General features: G+C 38.5%; 1 protein-coding gene across 6 annotated transcripts in view; it reads right to left on the bottom strand.

Annotated features, from left to right (window-relative positions):
- The window catches only part of nt5dc1.S (5'-nucleotidase domain-containing protein 1-like), a 150,526-nt gene that overhangs the window by 7,639 nt on the left and 122,403 nt on the right, over positions 1–20,484 (bottom strand). For all 6 annotated transcript variants that reach the window (XM_018265387.2, XM_041564592.1, XM_041564594.1 and 3 more), the window contains exons 8-11: positions 7,786–7,960; positions 6,212–6,309; positions 1,720–1,838; positions 49–210 (exon numbers count right to left, since the gene is read on the bottom strand). In XM_018265387.2, coding sequence (XP_018120876.2) covers positions 49–210; positions 1,720–1,838; positions 6,212–6,309; positions 7,786–7,960 — 554 coding nt within the window. The remainder of the gene's footprint in view (positions 1–48; positions 211–1,719; positions 1,839–6,211; positions 6,310–7,785; positions 7,961–20,484) is intronic.

Below are 20,484 nucleotides of genomic sequence, written 5' to 3'. Positions count from 1 at the left end.
AAAATATGATGTTGATTCACAGAAGAAACAGCTGTAAGCTTCACTTACATCATATTTTCCTTTCTTTTTTAAGGAGGATCTCCAGTCGGTCATGTTTGGTTTATAAACTTCTTCTCCTTCTAACTCCTCAAAAATGAGGACTGTCTCCCAGTTGCTATAGTGATGGGCTGAGAAAATATCTGAACGCATGCTGTCTCCAAAATATACAACCTGGAAGCCAAATAAAAGTACAGTAAAATTACATTCTGTTTACAAAGCAGTTCTGTACTTTTAGAAAATAAAAATTGGACAAACGGAAAGCCTATGTTTTATATTATCATTAATCGGTTTGCCATGCTATGCACTTTGCAGGGCTTCACGATATTCACGATAAGAAATGTAACAGGATAAAAGAAAAAAAATACAATTACATACAGTGCTGACATAGTTGGTAAGTATTCCCTGCCTCAACCTACTGTACAATCCAATAATAGCCTCAGATAACTGTACATTGTCAGAGGGGATGTTGTTTATACTTAAATATATATTTTAAAATTGAGATTTTGTTAATCAAGGATTTTAATCTGGTCCTAAACTTGATATTCCAATGATTAATACAAAATGGTGGGCACTCTCACAAAATTAGAAAATGGTTTCTTTTATGCCATATAAGGCAACCTTGATATTCAACAGGCAATATAATTTTTGTGCAGGTGACCCCTTGACATTTGTTTTGAGTACATATGGACAAGATAGCAAGAGCAAACACCAAAGGGGTTATTTATCAAAGGTCGAATTTCGTTTTTTTTTTACTCTAATAAATTTGAATATACTCACCGTAAGACGCTTGTGTACAGGCGTACACTTCCAGTTTCTCCGCCTGTATGACACTGACATCATGAGGCTGAGCGTCATGACGTCACAAAGAGGCGCCGTATTTGAAGATTGGTGCCAAATCTTCTTTAAAAAGCCTGTCCTCAATTTTGTCTGTGCCCAAGCTGGTTTCAGTTTTCTGTTATGTTTGTGATTTGAATTCCTGGTTTTTGACTCCTGCCTGACTTTTGACTCCGATTCTTGCCACCTGCCTTGACCCACTGCCTGTTTTTTGACCACGTCTTTAACTATCCTGCCAGTACCTCATCTTTAGACATTTTATTATACGCACTTTCCTTGCTGGTTCCGCAGCAGAAAGCCCAGGCACCAAAAGGGCTTTGGTGAACACTGGAATCCACAGGGATTCACTGTGCATGTGAGTGTAGCCATCATTGTTCAAGGTTCCTGATAACGAGAACATTACACTCACGCAAATGGGAGGTTATTTAAGAAAAATATTGAACGTCTAATATTCTATCTAAAAGTCCTGACTCGAAAATTCAAATCAAATTCAAATTGAGTTTTCCCCCTGAAAAAAACTCAAATGTCAGGAAGGCAATTAACATTTTCAAATGGTTCATGGACCTCTGCCATTGACTTGTAAATGAACTCAGCAGGTTTTAGTTGTTGAATACTCGAATTAGAACTGTTTCCATGGTTGAGGTGTGATAAATCTCATATTCAAATTGGGGTATTCAATTTTGGATTTGTGAGTTTTGACACCAAAAAAATTTTGAAATTCAAATGCTGGATTAGTCACTTGTGCATTTGTACTTTTTAATATGGAATATCAAGGAGAAATGTAAACACTGTTTATATTCTGTGCATCTAAATGCCATATCGACAGTATTCTGCTCATTTTAGTACCTTGGGTTCACTCTTTTCAGTAATTTTCTTTAAAAGTTCAGAGAGATGAATCCAGTTGCCCTGTGAGTACCAGCCAGGTTTCTCCAGTGATGGCAACATATGGATTTCTTCATCATTTTCTATAAGAAAGAATACAAATAGTCAATGAGGATAAAATAACATTTGATGTAGACTGGACAACAAAAATGGAAAACTAATCTGAAAGTTAACTTACATTATTTTATTTCTACACACATAGGAACTGCAGAGTTTTCTTATGTAGACCAGTTCCAAATGCTACATACTGAGGATAAGGCATATAGGTAGATTGTAGGGATAGAATAAAAAAAAAAACTATCAGTATTTGTGTTTAGGGGCAATAAATAAGGGTCTGTGCACACAATTTTGTACCAGAGCCATGGCTCAAATCAGTAAGTCTGTGTATTAAAGTGATACTGACACTTTTCAAAATATTAATCTACATTAAAAGTTACCTATAGGTCACATTAAATGTTTTTCATGTATAGTAAGCAGGGCCGCCATCAGGGGGGCACAGGTGGGACAAGTGTCCCGGGCCCGGGCATGAAGTGGGGCCCGGCAGTGCTGCAGTTTAGAAAGAGCCGGGCCACCCTTGCCAGAGCCGAAGATTTGCGGCCATCCCAAACAGCCGAACAGCCTAAAATGCGGAAGTGCGAAAAGCTGAACAGCCAAACTCCCGAAGCGGCGAAAAGACCCGAAGCCACGTAAATAGCCAAAGCCGAAGTCCCAAAAAGGCGAAAAGACCCGAAGTCATGAAAACAGTTAAAATTGAAGTCCTGAAGCAGCGAACAGACCCGAAGTCACGAAAACAGCCGGAATTGAAGTCCTGAAGCGGCGAAAAGACCCAAAGTCACGAAAGGGGGCAAAGTTGAGTTCAATTCCACTGGACACCAATTTGTGTTTTTTGTTTTTTTTAATCCCCTGGCCTCCAATGTATTATTTTAATATTCTATAGGCCCCTGCCACCAATGTATTTTTTTAAAAATATTTTTTGGGGCCCCAAACTTGTAAGGGGGGCCCTGGCACCAATATTTTTTTTAAAAAAAATTTTGGGGCCCCAATTTTTTTAACTTGTAAGGGGGACCCTGGCGCCAATGTTTTTTAAAAAAATATATTTTTTTTGGGGCCACAATTTTTTTTACTTGTAAGGGGGGGCCCTGGCACCAATGCTTTTTAAAAAAACTGTTATGGGCGGCCCTGGCGCCAATGTTTTTTTTAACTTATAAGGGGGCCCTGACCATCAATAGCTTTTTATAACTTGTGTGGGGGTTACTTTTTTTAAGCACTGATGTCTGTGTGATCTTTTAAATGTGATGTGGAGTGGGCGGGTCTGGGGCGGGGCTTGGGTGCCAATGTGGGTAGGGGCCCCGTGATTTCTAATGGCGGCCCTGATAGTAAGTAATTGTTACTTGAAGTTCCTAAACCTGACTGTTTTGCCAACCTATGGCAGTCCCTGCATAGAGGAACAGAGTAGTAAGAAAGGTAATGTAAAAGCATCAGGCAAATACTTTTATGGTAAAATTATTAATAGCATTCAAAGACAATGTTATGATTGATAATAAAAAAGTTATTTTCTGATGTCAGTATCTCTTTACGTATGTATATGTCCAAGTAACATTTTAACCAGACCTGTTGCATTTTTATAAACACTGCTAGGGCTGCCCCATTACATTAAAGGAAAAGTTCTTATTGTTTGTGCTGTTTAACCTTCAGTAATGTAAGTGCATTTATTTAGTTTCATGATAATGGGTTCAATTATCTGGAAATCCATTATCCAAAAAGTTCCAAATTACAGAAAGATCACCTTCCAGATACTTCATTTTAATCAACATTTTAAAAAATGATTTCCCCTTTTCCCTGTAATAATAAAACAGTACCTTGTACTTAATCCTAAATAAGATATAATTAATACTTATATGAGGCCAAAAAAAATCTTTTTGGGTTTATTTGGTATTTTATAGATTTATGGGATTAGAGATCCAAATTAAGGAAAAACCGCTTATCTGGAAAACCTCAAGTCCCAAGCATTCTAGACAACAGGTCCCATACCTTTATAATCATAGAGTATATATGTGATGTCTTCCATTAGCAGTTCCTTCAGCTTTGACCTCTCCTCTAATGATATCGGGTAAGTGTTCCATTTCTGGTCCATACCATAATACTCTATTTTAAAGTCAAGACTAAGATCATGGTGATATTTCAATTGATGCAATTTACTGAGGGAACAATGCACCAACCAAAATGCCTCCTATCTTGTGTATTTCCATCTTTAATTATTCTGTTCAAAAATCCTCTTCACCTCCTATACAGTACATGCATTAAGTGTGATGAAAACATACCAATGGTATGGCCTAGTATCTGACATCAGTGAGGCCTTGGCCCGCACAAAATGAATCAATGGTAGAGAATATTTATAGAAAATGGGCAAATTCCCCTATGTTCGCTCATTGCCTGCATAAAGCAGTGACAATTCTAGAATATCTTATAGATATAAGAAATAAAATAGTGTTGCTTCTATTCATTTAATTAGTTCGTTGGTGTTGTTTCTATTCATTTAATGGTACATTATTTCATAACAATAAAAAGTTAAGGTAAATATGCCCAATAAATTACACTATACTACACTGTACTATGTACACTATAAATGGAAAACTGGAAGCAAAAATAACTACAGGAAATGATGTTGAAAGAATTCTTTGGTAACAGCTGGGTTTTTTTGTTCAAAATATACTTAGTCACTGTGTATAAATGACATTCCCTGGAATACTTTCAGATTAAATTTCAGCAAGAATTTATGAAGTGGTATAGCTTTTCTGTGGAACTGAGGTCATCTGATAAACTATCCAGCAGATGTAAGCACAAACAGGGCAATACCAAGGAAAGTGATACTACTTTAAAAATAACAAACTGGAATAATCATTCCAAAATATGTGACATTATTTTAAACTTAACCCATTCGTTTATCTGCTAAAATATCCTTCTACACTAGCAGATCTGCCTCCAAGGCCATATACTGTACAAATTCTAAACTTTGAACTTTTTATCACGTATTTGGTGCTTCAATAGAATACTCTTCTGGCTAACTGCTCATACATTTGCAAAACAAAGACGTCAGATGGCTCTTTCAAAAAGCGTATGTGCTTTTTATTACAGTATAGCGCTATTATGATCTACACCAGGTATCCCCAACCTTTTGAACCCGTGAGCAACATTCAGAAGTAAAAGGAGTTGGGGAGCAACACTAGCATGAAAATTGTTCATGGGGTGCCAAAAATGGGCTGTGATTGGCCATTTAGTAGCCCCTATGTGGATTGCCAACCTACATTGAGGCTATGTTTGGCAGTACACCTGGTTTTTATACAACTAAAACTTGCCTCCAAGCCAAAAATTCAAAAACAAGCACCTCTTTTGAGGCCACCGGGAGCAACATCCAAGGGGTTGGAGAGCAACATGTTGCTCACGATCTACTGATTGGGGATCACTGATCTACACACAATATTTCAGGGACCAAACTCCTTTCTTTCACAAGTGTTCAGGACCGGCATGAGCATGTTGATTTGGAACTTATATACACATTTGCATTCAAGATGCCAATACATTTGGTTTTGCAAAAACACAAAAGGAATTTGGTAAAGTTATATTACCTTGCAGCTGTATTAACAGGATATATTTAGTTTACAATCTATTCAACCTGTCAGAAGCTCTGAAATTCAGCAGTTTTCAGTCAGGCAAAAATTAAAATGTAGACTTATTTATAAAGACTCAAGTGCAATCAGAAATACAGTATAAGAAAAATCTTACCTGAAGTCAGGCAGCATTTTTTTTCTGTTCCTCTCGTGAAGACCCCCACCTTTTTTTTTCTGGGAGGGTCTACGCACATTTGGTTGTTATGTGTGAATTATGTGAGAATAAATAGAGATTTTTCTATTATTTCTAAATGCCTTGTATCTCTATAAATATTGATTACCTGTTAGGAGTTTACAGGTAACCCCTACAGAAAGGACCATTAAACTATTATATATTTTTAAACTATTATGTATATTTTTTCTTTTTAATTTTTTTAATAATACATGTTTTATTGAGGGGCTCAAAAGCAACTAAAAAAAGGTGCAGGCTCACGTGAGATTGAGATTGAGATTGAGCTACAGGTTATGCCAGAATAAGCAGAATAGCAACAATCTGTCTTTTTCTTATATGGCTACTAAAACAGCCATTCGTGCCCTTATCCTATCCGTGTAGAAGAAAATATGTTTCAAATCTTATGGGCCAACGCCCCAAACACAATAAATGGACCTCCCCATTTGTAAATTCATTGTAAGCTCTGTGGACTTGGGGCCCTGTTTCTCCTGTGTCTCAACACAAATAGTGCTATATAAATAAATATATATACACACACACATATACATATAAATGGTAGACAATTAAAAGTAAAACAAAAGCCTAGTTAAGAAACAAAATTTACAATTATTCTTACCAAGAGCCCAAAAGGGTCTTTGTTGTGGAATAAGAGAGAAGAAACCAGGTTTTAGGGCATTGGTTATTATGATATCAAACAGCTCTTCAAAATTCTTCCTGGAAAACCAAAAAGAAAAACCAGATCAATTTCAATTAAAATATTTATTGATCTAGAAAGTGCTTGAAGGATGAAATAGGCTGTGAAGAGACACATGCAAAGCAATTGCAGCATTACAGATTGATTTACATATATGTATTTGTATAAGTGTAATGCAACAGATTTATAATATACATAATTATATCTAGTTTGGTTTTTATTTCAGAAATGCACAGTGAATAAAAACGGGGTCTCTGTAGATGAAAAAGGCTGCCTGATAGAGTTAGTGTGGCAAAGAAAAGAAAAATTATTAACCATGTACACTGTGATGCATTAAATAGGCCTATCAGTCAGCAGCACATCAGTCTGAACTCTAACAGAAAAGAAAATTCCCTTTCCAGTAGCTGATCAAATAAGAGATGGCTTTTTCTAACCAACTATCTTTTCCCTGGCGACTTCAGTGTATTAAAGTTAATAATGCAAATTATCTCTAAATATCACTAATAGTGATGGGCGAGTTTATAAGTCAGGCGTGAATTCACATCGAATTTCTATGCTTCACCGCTGGCAAATAAATTAGCGAAATTGCAGTGAAAATGTTTTGACTCTGGCGACAATTCCAACGCCAGTGACAATTACAAGCACCCATTAACTTTAATGCACGTCAAATTGTTGCTGGCGTCGGAATTGTCATCGGCGTACATTATGCGCCGGCAATAAAGTTCACGTTTCACAAATTTCGCACAAATTTTTCGTCTATAGAAAACGGGAGAAATTCGCCCATCACTAATCACTGATCATCCCTTCACTCTTTTAAATCAAGGTATTACATGTAATGTAAGTTTAATTACTGGAATATGCACTTTGTTATCCTAGTGATCTTTGGCATAAATTGAGAAATAAACCCTCGTGAGTACCTTAATATATGAAAAAAAATATAGTCAAAGAAGTCCTGTAACTGCTCCCTTTATACAGAACCTGCCTGCCCATCGTCACCTTAGTTTCTCTTATCTAGCACCTGTTACACTTCTGGTGTTCTTCACTATGATCAGGAAGCTGTGTAAAACTGTCTCACGTGTAGCCTCCTGACTAGCCCTGGTGCTATGGTACCATTTTTATACCTGCTCTCTGAGCTGTGTACTGCTGTTTGATTATTTTTGTTATAACCTGCAACTGCTGCAACTAAACATACTGGAGAAAAGAAGGCTACCTGGCCAGGCGAAGAGAGATTGGTAACTTGAACAGGAATGCCATACAAAAAAATTCTTTCTCCTTCAATAACAAAGACAAAAAAAAACTACTCCAGTCAGAAATGTTGTTTAGTCTTTAATAAAACCTCATTAAAGCAAAAATGGAGATACTGAGGCAAAGTTGGTAAAAGGTAGACCTGGAAATATGGGTCAGGGTGCCAAAGAGTTTTTGTGATTTGTAGAAATCATTCATAGTATTAAATACATATAACAGTATCTTTATATTTACATATACAGTATATTTACCCTAAAATATGTTCACACAGCAGGAGGCAGTAGTCACTGTGTGAACTAGTGATTAATAGTAGAGTTTTCCCAGAGTTCTTGAGGTCCCTTAACCAGTGTTTCACTGCATCCGAACAAGGCTTTAAATATTTGCTTGGATCTTTTTTCACAGCCGGAAAAAACGTCCCACAATTTTCTGTGGAAAAAAAAAAGTAAGACCAATTTAATGGAAACAATTTTCTGTATTTTAGCTTAGTAATTAGGAAATGAAGTAAAAATCAAAAATATATCAAATATATTAATGATACATATACTGTATTTTGTATGTATACTATATAAATAATATATATAAATTATATATAAATAATAATATATGTAATATAATATTATTATAATTAAGTTATTTATAATTGAGTCTATTGATTATTTACTGTGATTATTTACAGGCTGCATTAGTTAAATGATAGCTAAGCAATTTCTTATAAAAAGGCCACATTTTCATGGCTCATGTGCCACTAGCATAAAAAAGTATAAGAAATAACAATGTAAATGAAGAACACATAGTAAGTGCATATATGAATGCATATGACATTTACACATCCCTATAAAGACATTTCTACACCAGTTTTCGAATTTGGTTGCTTTTAGCTCATAATACAGACCGTAAGGCCTTAAGACTATTCAGTAGCTATTAGCTTCTTAAATGCATCATTTTCATATAGAAGAAACAGTATACACCTTGCACAGATATATCACACTGGATGCGCATATACAGAGGGATTCCACCCCTAAAAATTGCAAAAAATTAGATTTTGTATGCGCTTCCTTTGCAAATAAATTGCACCAATTTTGCGTTTCCCTGCACATCCCAAGCGGCTCGATTGTCTTTATGTTGTGCAGAAATCCGGAAAATGTGTACTAAGTCCACGATCCTTATATCCAATGGCTGTCTCTTAGCTTAGAAAACACGAGAAAGACATAAAGGCACACCGATGTGCGTTATCGTGACGGCACCAGATCCCTGCGTGGTTTGTACTTACAGGATCTCCCGGACACGATTGCAAGTTAAAGTGGCCATACACGGGCTGATAAAAGCTGCCGACAGACCGAGTCGGCAGCTTATGGGCCCGTGTATGGGGCCCCCCGACGGGCTTCCCCGATCGAGATCTGGCCGAAAGTCGGCCAGATCTCGATCGGATGGGACTAAAAATCCCATAGGATCGCGGCCGCATCTGTTTGTTGATGCGGTCCTGTGATCCGACCGCCCGTTACCATTCGTTAGGATCGGATCGTTGGGCCCTAGGGCCACCTTTAGAATATACTTGTAGTGCAATACAGTAGCTGTATCGCACTACGAGTATATTCTAACTTGTGATCGTGTCCGATCGATCGTGTATTGCACTACGAGTATATTCTAACTTGCGATCATGTCCGGGAGATCCTGTAAGTACAAACAAAGCAGGGATCTGGTGCCGTTATCACGATAACGCACATTGGTGTGCCTTTATGTCTTTCTTATGTCTTCTAAGCTAAGAGACAGCCGTTGGATATAAGGATCGTGGACTTAGTACACAGAATTCTGCACAACAGAACAGACAATCAAGCCGCTTGGGAAGTGAAGGGAAACGCAAAATTGGTACAATTTATTTGTAAAGGAAGCGCATACAAAATTGAACTTTTTGCATCATTTTCATAGAAGCTTGCAGAAGAAATCAGAATAATTGAAAAATAAACAATACACTGAATATTCTTAGATAGAAGAGAGTCTAGAGCTATATTGCCACCATGTGGCCAAAAGTTGCTCTGTTATTTATCATTTAAAAAGTTGTAAAAGTCTGTAACAAGAAGTGTATTAAAAATAATAATTAGCCAAAATAAATTCCATCTCAAAGACACCAGGTAACATCACATGTGGTGATTTTGATTTCCCTTTATGAATTTTCTTGACTTGTTCTTTCCCATTATAATGAAGGGGAATCAGTTGTAAGTACGGCACAGAGGTGTAATGGCCTCCGCAGGCAAAAGCTTGTGTACTGTTACACTTACAGGTGGTAGACTTCAAATTTCAGGTCATGCAACACAATGAATGTTTTGGATCTTACTGTACTACACGTGCCTGGGACTGTCTGGTTTGAATCCTACTTATTTATTGATATTCAACAAATCATTTGCATAAACATTGCTAAAATGCAGTGAGGATGGCTGCCAAGTTTCAGAGCCCCAGGTCAACATAAATGCACATTGCCTTCTGAACATTTTCAGATATTTCTAAATCTGTGTATAATTTTTTTTGCCAGAACACAATATATATCGCCACGTTAATGCAGTGGTACATCATGTTAATGAATGTGTACTTATAAAGTTGTGTTATGATTTTATGCAAACGTGAAGTCAAGTACAAGTATATGGTGTAAAAAAAATGTATTTTTTTGCAGCATTTTAAACTTCTTTGCACTACTTCCCAATGACGTAAATGCATTATGATAGGTCTTTAAAAAAACACAGAGAAATTAATATAAAAGAGTGTCTTATGTTCCCTCTCATTTTACGCATTAATAATAAATATTCTCCAAAATATAAGTATTCAATCATTCTGTCGGACTCTAGCAGGTCAGATTCTGTAAGCTCCAATTCCCTCTACTATCTTTATAGCAAAGCACCAATTTCACACTTTGGTGGGCTCTTTAAACGTAGCTGTATGCTGTAGTTTTGAACAGCTGGTTTTTGGTCTGTGATTTGCCCACTTTGCCAGCTCAAAACAAATGTTGTTCTGATCTTTCAGCCATAGTTCCAAAATATCTGAAATAGAAAATAAGTATACACCAGAACTAACCTTAACTAATGTTTCATCTAGGCTTCCATGACAGTCTAGAATGCAAATAGACGTATCACAAACTTACTCTAACTGGCCTTTATAAACCCTTTGTGAATGCTTTGGGAAGCCATGGTATGGTAGCTACTGCTTTAGAGGGAATCCATTGTAATGTCCAATGGCTTGCAAGAACTGTGCATACATACAGCTGTCAGAAGACAATAAGTAATTTGTAAATGTGGGGCAAGGATTGTATAAATAGAAACATGCAGAATAAAGTGTAGAAGAATAAGGTTGCATTGAACCTATAGCATTCATTTTACACGTGGCACCCACATACTATATACATCCTAAAGATAACTGCAAAGGCTGAAGGTGTTCATAGATGCAAAGGAGTGGATGATTCTGCTTTTCCCGTAAACATGTTCCTCAATATAACATCAGTAAATTCAGTAGTCTATGGCAAAAACTGACACAGACTCAACTTAATTTGCTCACAGTACACAATGACACACATATAAATCTTGTAGCTTTCTTGTTTTCTAGACACACGTAAGTAAATAATTATCCCATTTGGTCAGAAAGAACACATATCAAAACAAGTCAGAATACTAGACAATTAGGCTCCATATGGGGATTATTTGATATTTTAAATATGGTTTAATAAAAATGATTTTTATTACAAACAGCATGGCTGTAGGATTTTTTGGAGATTTTGTGGCTATACCTCTATTTGGTCACTAGAGGACCCCAGCATGCAATTAGTTGTTCACTAATGTTCATTTCCAAGCAACTTAGAGATAAACTCCTATATGTAATAAATGGCTCTATGTTTGCCTAGGAGCAGTAACCCACAGCAACCAATAAGATGTTTGCTTTTAAACAGGTGACCAGTAAATGGTTCCTGTTGATTGGTTGCTATGGGTTACTGCCCCTGGGCAAACTTAGTGACTTTTATTACATAACCCCAATACTAGACAACCCTCATTTGCTTGGAGGTTTCCTATGTTTTGGCTGTTACTGTACCGTACCTCTTTGACAGTCACAACTGATTATAAACATGGTAGCTTCCTCTTAATACAGTATTTGATTAAATAATTTTAGGGCACTACCTGTTTGAAGTTTGTATAGCTCTAGGTTAAGCGCTAGGTACTGCAGTTTCCTCCCACTCCAGAACCACAAGGTTTAGTGGATCATGATAAAGCTATAACATGTATATATGTGATCTGAATGATGTTCATAAGTAGGTGTTATACAACTAGATATTAGCAATTGGCTCCTGATAAAATGTTTATGGGGGAATATAATAAAAGTTGGTAACTGAACAACTATTCACAATGCAAAAACCCCAGAACTCTTCAGTGGAAGGAAGAATGCAAACATTATAGTTTACACCAGTGAACCGTGAATGTAATAAAACTTCTTACTGAAAAGGTTGTTTGCTCCAAAAGATTACAACACCTTCAAGCACTTCTTCAACATTCGCAATGCAATAACAGTTTAAGTAAGTATATTACATTGTGAAATGCAAGTTTTTATTCTTATTGGTGCAAGTTGTTTTCCTTTTTGTGACTTTTATTACATTCCCCTCATTGATTTTTCATACCTGTAAAGTGCTGTGGAATTTTATTATGCTATATACTGTAAATAGGATAATAAAAAGGTGAAACCTTTGTGTATGGTCTAATTTCTAGTTACACAATGAAACCCCATCCAAAACCACAAGGGGGTACCACATTCAATTAGACATAATTTGGCACAAATTCTGCATGTAGAGAGACAGGATTTCTGGTGATTTTAATGATTTTAATTGAGTGAACTCTAATACATCTTCTACTCAGTTGGATCTAACTGTCAATGATTATCTGACACCTATGGAGATTCTAGTAAAAAGTGTGCTTAAAGTAAATGATAGGCCAATAAAAATGTTTTGATTGATTCATATGTTGATGCTAGTTTTTCTCTGGCAATATTTCACAACTTTGGAAGCAAATACTTCCTACACCCTGTATTTATCCTGGAAAACAAGAGCATATTAAGGCATCAAATTGCAAGAGAGAGAGAATGACGCTATCCTGGAAAACAAGAGAAAAGAGCAGAGAAAGGCATCAAAATGCCAGGATGGAGTAATATTGGACCTATTGAGGTAAAAGGACTGCATCACATGGTTGAGGTTAAAGGGCACCTCTTGGCTAACAGTAGTTTTTTTAAAAAATTGCCCCCACCGGCTCTAGGTCACCCACACCGGGAGGGAGCTCCCAGTGCGAGCAGCCATGTTAGGGCAAATGCCACAACTTGCTCATTATGCACATGATGTCACTCCCTCCTAGTGTGGGTGTCCTAGCACCGGCTGGGAGCAATTTTTACCCCCAACCGGAGTGTGGGCTCTATTAGTCCACACCTTTGGTTACTACTACTGAAAAGCTTTGAAGCGCTCTGAAATAGAGCAAGGAAGTTGGAAGCATTGCCAGTGCCAGAAAGCAAATTATTGAGTATACAGAAAGTTTTGAAGTGCTTAAAAATAAGGACCGTCTAATATGAAATTTGTATGGTGTATCTTGTTTATTTATTTGTTCATATATTTATCCAAATATGAAACTTTTATAGTTTTCATTCCTTAGAGGTTTCAGGGGTCATTTACTGATCCCTGGACACAAGAGTGCACATCTTAGTGCTCTTTTATTACTGGATCTAATAAGATCACCCACCTCTCTGTGTGCACACGTTTTAAAAACTATATTCATAAATTACATTTTATGTACTAAACCAACAAGAAATTAGAGGGAACATTGGCCATACTCCTGTTGTTCTGCCACAAAGATCCTCCTCTGTTTTTACCAACCCTAACAAACACTAGGGCTAAAGAGGGCAACTGCTTTGGAAGGGGCATCAGTAAATACCAAGCAATCCATTTTATTTACCTAAATAGATTAGGTTCCCCAAGTGCCAGAAAGACACTAGGGAGACATCCTATGCTAAGGCATTACTACAGACAGAGATATGGATGTGGGTTACACTAGGTAAGCAGGGAAAGAATGGGAAGAGATAGTGGTGTATGTGGAATGCTACAGCAGCATTATGCCTCAATACAAATAAATGTAAGTTTGTGTATAAAAAGTATAAAAACATGTACAAGTCACCATGTTTTAGCACTTTGTACCCCCCCCATATTTGAGCACCCAGAAGCACAGGTCCTTGTGTTCCAGAATGCCACAAAATCTGTGCTTTCTGAATGAATACAGAGCTGCATACAGTCTGCATCACTGTATTCATAAGTGGGGTCTGGGCAGGCACATAGACATTCCTTCTCCTTTCCCCCTATAAATAGACCACTTGCATATTACTCTGGAGTCCCCATAACCAGGATATTAGCAAACTGAAAAAAATAAATGTGACCATTCAGGGATACTGGCACTCACCTTAGTCAACTGTATGTCAACTGCAGGATCAGATTCCCTGGTGATCAAACACTATTTCCAAAATACTCCTATCTTTGCAAAGATTGCTCCCTGATCATCTAGACAACGCATTAAGTAGCACTAGAAATGTAATTTCATGCATTTGTAATAGCTCCTTCCTGAGTTGGGACAGACATTTTGAAGATAGGGTGTTTCAGAAAAAAACATGTCAAATACAGGACCCAGCCCAGAGGATGATGTGTCAAATGTGTTAGTAGCACTTTAAACAGAGGATAAAGATGCCTCTGTGAGCTTTGACCCTTTCAGTTAATCCACACCTGAGTGTTTTTAGGGCTTTGTTTATTTCCCTCAAAGCTCTTTTGAATTCTCTAAGATGATAATAGTAATTTATAACTGATACAGCTGTCTTTGCTTGAATATTTTACTGTTTATCTGCTGCATATCATGCATTTAAAAACCACAATCTTCCTTTCCCAGACTATAATCTTTAAATTCCATTTTTAAAGTAATGGAAACAATGTGCAAGCATTTTTCTTTTTGTATATTGTACTAAAAATCTTTCTATCCTGCTTAAGAGGCAATGCTGAATATTGTAGGAATCAAATAACAATTTTCTAACTATTACAGCAAACAATTTTAGTTTTGACAGGAAGAAATTTTACATGCTGCTGCCAAAAGACTTTCCAAAAATTTATACCATAAATCTTAGAAACATTGAACTGACGTTTAAAGGAAACAGTATAAAGAAGCCATTTGACTTGACATACATACAGTAAATACACAGCAGCCCTGATGCTGCCCCACCGACGCTTATCTTTCTTGCATTCGAATGGGAAAGTGGTGGCCATGTCGCCAGTACTAGAAAAATTGAAATTTGGCTCTTATATTTTACACTGGGATGCTATTTGACACTCCTGCACATTTTGCCTCATAGCAATGCATATACAGTACATAGTAACATACATAGTAAGTTAGGGTGAAAAAAGACACACGTCCAACAAGTTCAACCTTTGAACTCTATTTTAACCTGCCTAACTGCTAGTTGATCCAGAGGAAGGCAAAAAAAACCCCATCTGAAGCCTCTCCAATTTGCCTCAGAGAGGGAAACAATATCCTTCCTGACTACAAAATCGGACTAGTCCCTGGATCAACTTGTACTCTGAGCTATCTTCCAAAACCCTGTATTCCCTCACTTGCTATAAAGCCCTCTAACCCCTTCTTAAAGCTATCTAATGTATCAGCCTATACAACTGATTTAGGGAGAGAATTCCACATCTTCACAGCTGTCACTGTAAAAAACCCCTTCTGAATATTTAGGCGGAACCTCTTTTCTTTTAATCGGAGTGGGTGACCTTGTGTCAGCTGGAAAAACCTACTGGTAACATAATATAACATTCTAACATAACTCTTCCCCTTAAAGGAGAGAGAAGTGAACCTAACTGGGGAGTACTTGTTACACACCAGCCTGGAGTACCTCTAAGCATCATGCTGCTATTAACAATGGAAATACTATACTATTACTATACTGAGAAATCAATGAAGATCTTGGCATGGCATTTAGAGGAGAAGTTCCGAAGTCTGGTGTGTTTTTACAGAAGAGGAGTTCAGACGAAGTATAATAAGTAAGTGACTGTGTTCACTAGTGGGAACAGATTGCCACCCCTGGTTTGGTTCACTTTGCCTGTTCTTTCAAGAAAAATACTGATGAAAAATGTTATATTTGAAAAAGTTCCGTTGCATTAATATTTACACGCAATTAGTATTTTTGCTAAAATTTCACATAACATTGATACTTCTTGCATTGGCTTTACTTACAGTATTTCATGACTATATTTCTGTTTAATGCAGAATGGTATTTGAAACTGAACACATGCTGCCACAACAACACCAAATAGAAATGGCAAATAGAATGTTTTCAGTAGTCTCAATGCATAGTAACCTGAATCCGGTAAATATTCTTTACCCAGAGAACCCCAGGCCCCAAGCATTCTTTACACAGACAAATATAAACCCACACAAATAAAAATCACTGTGTTATTGGTAAATTCTATATTGCATTTAGGGCTGAATGCAGAACCAAAATGTCTGAATTGTATTTGACGTATGATGAGAAATAGAGAAGGAAGGGCCTATTTACTTGGGGGTGCTAAAAGTTAGCCACCCCCAATTGATTGTATTTACTTATCTGACACCCTGGGCAGGTGCTCCTATCAGCAGAAAACTGCAACAGTCTGGGGGTTATTCCAGTGAGCACCACAAAGTGATCTGCTTCCTTCTTCTTCTTTCTCTGAAATCTTCTGGGGCAGATGCGTGTGCAGTAGAACAAAAAAGCTGACTTCTTCTTTAAAGTTTGGCTTTCCATGCTACAGCGCATCTGCACAAGCGCAAAAAAAAGAAGAAGAAGGAAACCAATCGTTCGCTGGAAGAACCAGGGGCCGGTGCAGTTTTCTGCTGATAGGAGTAACAGCCCAGGGTGTGATGTAAGTATATTAAATCACTTGGGTGTGCCTAACTTTTGGCACCACCACGTAAATACAGCCTTTTCTTCTTCTTTAAGGGTTTGTTTTCAACTTTACATACATGTTTCTTATTCAGTATTTAAACATCTGCCAATTTAATACAAATATATGAAGGTACAGTAACTAAATTGCTGCAGATTTACAAACATTAGGATGGGGGTGCAACTAGAAGTTTTTGTAGTGTTTATTCACTACAGGAAAATTATATTGTTCTATATAAATAAAATTCTACTGGTTCTCTCATTTACTAATAGGATGACAATCTATAAATGCTTGTTCCCCAAGGAGAAAATGTTGCTGATTTAACTTGATATAATGACGACTGGCCACTACCTTACTTGCCCTTTGCCTCTTCTATTATACAGACACATTGGAAACTGTGTTCATATCCAGCAGTGGCGTCATAGGACCCTCTGCAGAGCAATTCTTTCCAACAGCTTCACATACCTCAAAGGTCTTTTAGTTCAACTGTCACGTTCCCAGAGACCACTGGATTTTTGGCAGTCGCTAAGGTCTAAGATCTTTCCTGTTTGAATTTATTCAAGCTTCATAAACCAAGGAAATTTAACAAGGAAAACAAATGAGAAATAAAGATTTGGTAGGGCAATATTTTACCTATGATCCAAGAACTCCCATGAACTTAATGGCACCTTTAAAATTAAATCACTGCATAGTAACATAGTAAGTTAGGTTGAAAAAAGACACACGTCCATCAAGTTCAACCTTTGAACTCTATTTTAACCTGCCTAACTGCTAGTTGATCCAGAGGAAGGCAAAGAACACCTTCGGAAGACTCTCCAATTTGCCTCAGAGAGGGAAAAAATTCCTTCCTGACAAAATGGCATCAGACTAGTCCCTGGATCAACTTGTACTGTGAGCTATCTTCCATAACCCTGTTTTCCCTCCCTTGCTAAAAAAAAGCCATCCAACTTATTTTTAAAGCTATCTAATGTATCAACCTGTACAACTGATTCAGGGAGAGAATTCCACATCTTCACAGCTCTCACTGTAAAAAAACCCTTCCGAATATTTAGGCTGAACCTTTTTTCTTCTAATTGGAATGGGTGACCTTGTGTCAGCTGGAAAGACCTACTGATAAATAAAGCATTAGAGAGATTATTATATGATCCCCTTATATATATTTATACATAGTTATCATATCCCCCCTTAATAGCCTCTACTCCAGTGTGAACATTCCCAATTTGGCCAGTGTTTCCTCATGGCTAAGATTTTCCATACCTTTTACCAGCTTAGTTGCCCTTCTCTGGATCCTCTTTAATTTAATAATGTCCTGTTTGAGCAGTGGAGACCAAAACTGTATAACATATTCTAGATGGGGCCTTACCAGGGCTCTATAAAGTGGAAGAATGACCCCCTCATCCTGTGAATATATGCCCCTTTTAATACAGCTCAAGACCTTATTTGCCCTTGATGCTGCTGACTGGCTGGCATTGATTTCTACAGCCAAGTTTATCATCTACAAGGACTCCAGGGTCCTTTTCCATAATGGATTTGCCTAGTGCAGTCCCATTAAAGTGATACTGACACACTTTTTTTCCTGGGTGTTACAGTATTTCTGGTCAGCTGATCTCTGAGGCAGCACAGAGACCATCACGAAATGGTGGTTCAAGGCAAGAGATGTAAAAGGTCAATATTTACTTAAATTATATATTGTGTGACAGGGTGTCACAATGTTTAGCAGAGAAAGTGCTGGATGGTGTATACATTGCACCAGGATTCCGGCACTTCATGTGTTAAAAGACTCCAGGAATGTTTGGGGTTTTACCTGTCTGTGTGCTGATCACACAGGTGGAGTATTTAGGTCAGTGGGCCTGACACAGAGCTCTCTTGCTATATGCAGGATGCCTGAAAGCTGGAAGGAAAGGAGCTCTATGAGTGATTTGCAAATCCCCTGAAAACCATGAAACTGTAAGTTGCTCTGTTTTTGCCAGTGACTGTGATCATTATATTTGTGTTGCTAGTATAGAAAGGGCCACTGAGTGAGGTAGGCAGGAGCCAGACGGCTATGATTTATTTTCGTTTTGTTTGTTATTTTGAGCAACTTACAAATAAAGCCTGAGCGGCTGAACAGCTTTATGACACAAACTTGTCTGCACTCCTATTTCTGCACGACTGACCCCTGCAAGAGTGTGTAACCAGTCACAATTGGTGGAGCGATGCGGGCATGTTGATTCCCTGCCAGGTGCAATTCACTTAGCAAGTTTGATTGCGTTGCTTCACGTCTGCGGTTTGGAAAAACGATGGAAGATCTCGTGTTACGCTTGGCTCAACTTAGTGCAGCCCAGCAAGAAGCAAATGTACTTCAGCGAGAGACTAATGCACAGCAGTCTGCCCAGCAGGAGGCGCTGGCTGCACAGCAGGCTGCCCACCAGGAGGTGCAGCAGGAAATTGTACGTCTGTTGAGTGCTCAGGTAACAGCCCTGGCTGAGGCAGCAGAGAGAGACAGGCAAATGCAAGCTGAAGCTGCCAGGAAAGATAGAGAAACCCTTGCAGAGGTTCTGCAGCAGCTGAACTTGCGCCAGGAACAATCTGGCATTGCCACTGCTAACAGTGGGTTGGTTAAAGCAAGCCATTTTCTCCAAAAGATGACCCCACATGATGATGTGGAAGCATTTCTGAATACATTTGAGCGTACAGCAGAACGAGAGGCGTGGTCTAAGACCCAGTGGGCAGGGTTGGTTGCTCCATTTCTAACGGGCGATTCTCAGAAAGCATATTTTGATTTGTCCACTGAGGATGCTCAGGACTATGAGAAATTGAAGTTAGAAATTCTCCGCCGTTTGGGTGTCACTCCAGCTGTGCGGGCCCAACGAGTGCACCGTTGGAATTACCGGCCCAATAAGTCTCCCAGGTCACAGATGCATGATCTGATTTATCTCGTGCGGAAATGGTTACAACCTGAGACACTCACTGCACCCCAGATTGTAGAAAGAGTCACAATGGATCGGTTCTTGACAGCTCTGCCGCATGAATTAAGAAAGTGGGTTAGTCATGCTGATCCAAAGTCCGCAGATGAGTTGGTCGAGATGGTGGAACGCTACCTCGCCGCAGAAGGGTTTTTGGCAGGTGTGTCACCTCCAGAGAACTTACCTACAAAGCGGCGTCTGCCAGCAGGGCCAGGAAGAGGCACATCAGCTTCAAGTCCTCCTGGTGGTTCTAAACCATGGGTGAAGACCAATATGGATGCCAGGTCTTTGAAAGATACTATACCAGGCTCCAATATCCAATGCTGGCGGTGTCAAACCTGGGGGCATGTAGCTGCCAAGTGTCCTACAGTCACAGAACCTATGGAGTGTGAAGCAGCACGGCGCTTATCCTTCTTTGTCCACCCAGCATGTCTGACATCTGCTGTGGCTCACATGGCGCTGGTCAAAATTGGTGGAAGGAGTGTCCAGGCCTTACTGGATTCTGGGAGCCTGGTCACGCTTGTACATTCAGATCTGGTAACACCGGACCAGATGGAAAAACGGTGCATTGGTGTTTTGTGCATACATGGCGACGCAAAGAGCTACTGTACCGCTGTGGTCCCAATTGAAACCCAATTTGGTGTGACATTCCATGAGGTTGGAGTATCCAAATCGTTGATGCGTAGTCTTATACTAGGACGTGACTTTCCCTTGTTTTGGGATCTCTGGAAGGTCGAGTTCCCACCTCCGACTTCCTTAACTTTGGAAGCTGAATGTCCGGTTGGTTTGCCAGAAATTGGGGACTCAAGTTCTGAAGTTTCAGCTGTAAGACTGGCCCCAGTTGAGCCTGACCAGTTCCCTCTCTCTGTGTTACTTGGGGACACTGAAGGGCCCCAGGAGTCTGGGGAAGAGTCACCCATGCCAGAACTAGACTGTTCTCAGGATAACTTTGACACATCCCAATTAAGGGATCCAACGTTAACTCATGCTTGGGAAAATGTTGCTATGATTAATGGAGTGGCTCAAAGTACAGGTTTGGAGAA

Source organism: Xenopus laevis, chromosome 5S, assembly GCF_017654675.1.
Source record: "Xenopus laevis strain J_2021 chromosome 5S, Xenopus_laevis_v10.1, whole genome shotgun sequence".
NCBI lineage: Eukaryota > Metazoa > Chordata > Amphibia > Anura > Pipidae > Xenopus > Xenopus laevis.
The sequence above is the reverse complement of the archived record's forward strand: the minus strand, read 5'-3'. Positions and strand labels throughout refer to the sequence as shown.